Below are 2,811 nucleotides of genomic sequence, written 5' to 3'. Positions count from 1 at the left end.
TGCTGCCAGCCACTGCTTTCCACACACACACACACACAGAGGGAAGCCCAGCGCAGGGTTACGCTTCCTCCCCTTCCTCCAGGCGTGGCACAGGGGTGCTGCCCTCCCAGACCCCACAGCGTTTCCTGTTCCAGGCTCTGCCCTGAGCCTTCCTCCTCCCCGCTTCCCAGCCCTCCTCTTCCTTCACTGCCCACCTCTGCTCTCCCCTCCTTGCAGCTCTTCTACTTGTGCACTGACGTTTGCCAGCAGACGACAGCCAAGGATTCCCGGAGCCTGGGGAAGGACATCTGGAATATCTTCTTGGACAGGAACGCGGTGAGGGCAGGACTCAGCCGGGAGCCAGCACAGGATTCCTTGTCCCTGCCAGGGATCCCCTGGAAAACCAGCGTTATCCATCGTGCCCCTTGCACGGGGATGCTTTTCGTGGTGTTTTGCCACTGACACCACTTTGCTGCTGCTGGTTCCTCTGTCAGTGCAGGAGGTTGCATCAGGCATTGCACAACTGAGGCACCCCTGGTGCAGGCAGGAGAGGGGGGTCCTGGCGGGGGACAAGGCTCCAGACATTCCCTTTAGTGCTGCTCCTTTGGAGGGAGCGGGATCCCCTTGTGCTGCTCCAGAGGGGGTTGTGTTGGGTGCTGGGATGTGTTGGGTGCTGGGATGAGCGCTGGGTGCTCGCTGTGGGTGGTAACCAGCTCCCACCTCTCTGGCTGCGGAGCTTGCCAGGGGGTGATGGTGCAGGGGCACAGGGCACCCTCCCCACACTGCTCTGAGGGTGCCCCAGCTCCTCCCTGCCCTGCACGGGGAAGGGGACCCTGGTGCTGAGCTGCTCTTGTGTTGTGCCTTCCCTCCCCAGCCTCTCCGGGTCAAAGTGGCCGAGCAGCTCCTGGCTGAGATCGGTGAGTGATCAGCCTCGCTGGTCCCTTCCTCTCACAGAGGCTGTTCATTGGGATGCCAGGTCAGGATCCCAAAGGATTTCGGCCTGTTGCCCACTTAGAGATGTGCCGAGGTTTGGGAATGGGGCTCCTGAGCAATTCCCAGGCTCTTGTTCCAGGCAGATGTCTCAGCCCTGGTGTGCAAAGTGGGAGACAGGTTGTCCCAGCCTGGAAACCAGTTAGTGAGGGGCTGGGCTCTGCAGGGGGAGGCTCTGTGGTCCCCCTGCTGCCCCACTCTGCCCAAAGGCCTGAGGCTGCCAGAATCCTGGAATGGTTTGGGTTGGAAGGGACCTTCAAGCTCATCCAGTTGCACCCCCCTGCCATGGGCAGTGACACCTTCCACTAGAGCAGGTTGCTTCAAGCCCCATCCAGAAGATCCCTTGTGCCCTTCCTTGCCTGCTGTGACACTGCTTCTCCTCTCCCACCCCAGAGACCCGGCTGCGGAATGGGGATGATGTCCGAGCCGCCCTCTTTGAAGCCCAGGAGATGGTGATGCCTGAGATCCAGGAGCAGATCCAGGACTACAGGTAGATGCAGCTGCCCGGGAGCTCAAGAGGCTCCTGCCCATGTGGGTGGCCGGTGCCTGGGCTCATGGCCTTGATGGGGTCCTCCACAGAACCAAGCGCACCATGGGCCTGGGCAGTCTCTATGGGGAGAACGACCTCCTGGACCTGGATCAGAGAAGCAGCTGGCCAAGTTGGGTGACATCCTGTGAGTGCTGGTGCCACCCTGTCCTGTGCATTGGGAAGCGTCTCTCCGCTTGGATTCGGTGCGAGGGCATTGGGAAGGGGCTTGGCCTCGACCTTAGCTCCGCTCCTTGATCCTGCCCCATCCCCACTTTTGCCGTGGGAGGTGGGAAGGAGAGTTTGGAGCAGGAGGAGTGAGGGGTGGAGGGTGCTGAGGAGAGGAGCCTGTTCCTACCAAGCTCTTTCATCCCTCCCCATCTCTCTTTCCAGCTCCAAGTATGAAGAGGACAGGAGGTGAGTGGTCCCAGGGCACAGCAGGAGCACATCCAGATGTGGCTGCCCTACAGCTCGTAGCTGAGGAGACAAAAGGCATCACAGGAGCATCCCCTTCCCGTGCCAAGCAGATCCCTGTGGGCTCTAGGGTGCTCCTGGGGACGGGTGGACACTGACCTCAGGGTCCCAGGGTGCTGGCTGCAGCCCCAGCTCACCCTCTTGACCTGCTCCTTGCCTTCCCTCCCTTCTCCCTTGCCCTGCATCCCAACCCGGGCTGGAATGGACCCTCTCTGCCCCCAGAGTCCCACAGGACATCTCAGCCTCCTCCATTGCCTCCCAGAGCTAGATCTCCAGCCTCATGCTCTCCTCTCTTGCAGCTCCCCCATGGCCTTTGCCCTCAGCACCTACATGAACCACGCCGGCATCCGCAGCCGGGAGCCCCGGGCAGCCGGCGCCAGCGAGAAGGCTCCGTCCCTCCCGGACAGGGACAAGTGGCTGCCCTTCTTCCCCAAGGCCAAGAAGGTGGGTGGCTCTGCTGCTCCTCAGCCCTGGGGCTGGGCTTTGCTGCTGGATCAGAGAGTGCTGGAATGGTTTGTGTTGGAAAGTAGCTTAAAGCTCATCCAGTGCCAACCCCCTGCCACAGCCGGGGACACCTTCCACTGCTCCAAGCCCCTGTGTCCTTGGGCACTGCCAGGGATGGGGCAGCCACAGCTTCGACCCATTCCAGTGTCCCACCACCCTCACAGGGAAGAATGTCCTTATCTCCAACCTAAATCTCCCCTGTTTCAGTTTGAACCCATCACCCCTTGTCCTATCGCTCCAGTCCCCGATGAAGGTCCCATCTCCAGCATCCTTGTAGCCCCCTTCAGACCCTGGAAGCTGCTCTGAGGTCTCCAGCAGCTTCTCTTCTCCAGGCTGAG

General features: G+C 61.2%; 1 protein-coding gene across 1 annotated transcript in view; it reads left to right on the top strand.

Moving 5' to 3' along the window:
* Positions 1 to 216: 216 nt before the first annotated feature.
* Positions 217 to 2,811, top strand: part of LOC104410746 (rho guanine nucleotide exchange factor 11-like) — a gene marked incomplete at both ends in the record, with an annotated part of 8,579 nt that continues 5,984 nt past the window's right edge. The window contains 7 exon segments of the mRNA XM_010020997.1: positions 217 to 315; positions 854 to 896; positions 1,363 to 1,459; positions 1,549 to 1,607; positions 1,610 to 1,643; positions 1,889 to 1,912; positions 2,269 to 2,413. Of these exon segments, the coding sequence (XP_010019299.1) occupies positions 217 to 315; positions 854 to 896; positions 1,363 to 1,459; positions 1,549 to 1,607; positions 1,610 to 1,643; positions 1,889 to 1,912; positions 2,269 to 2,413 (501 nt within the window).

The sequence above is a fragment of the Nestor notabilis genome, unplaced genomic scaffold (assembly GCF_000696875.1).
Source record: "Nestor notabilis isolate BGI_N333 unplaced genomic scaffold, ASM69687v1 scaffold16878, whole genome shotgun sequence".
In the NCBI taxonomy this organism is placed as follows: Eukaryota; Metazoa; Chordata; class Aves; order Psittaciformes; family Psittacidae; genus Nestor; species Nestor notabilis.
Note: the sequence above shows the minus strand (reverse complement) of the source record. Positions and strands in the feature narration are given on the sequence as shown.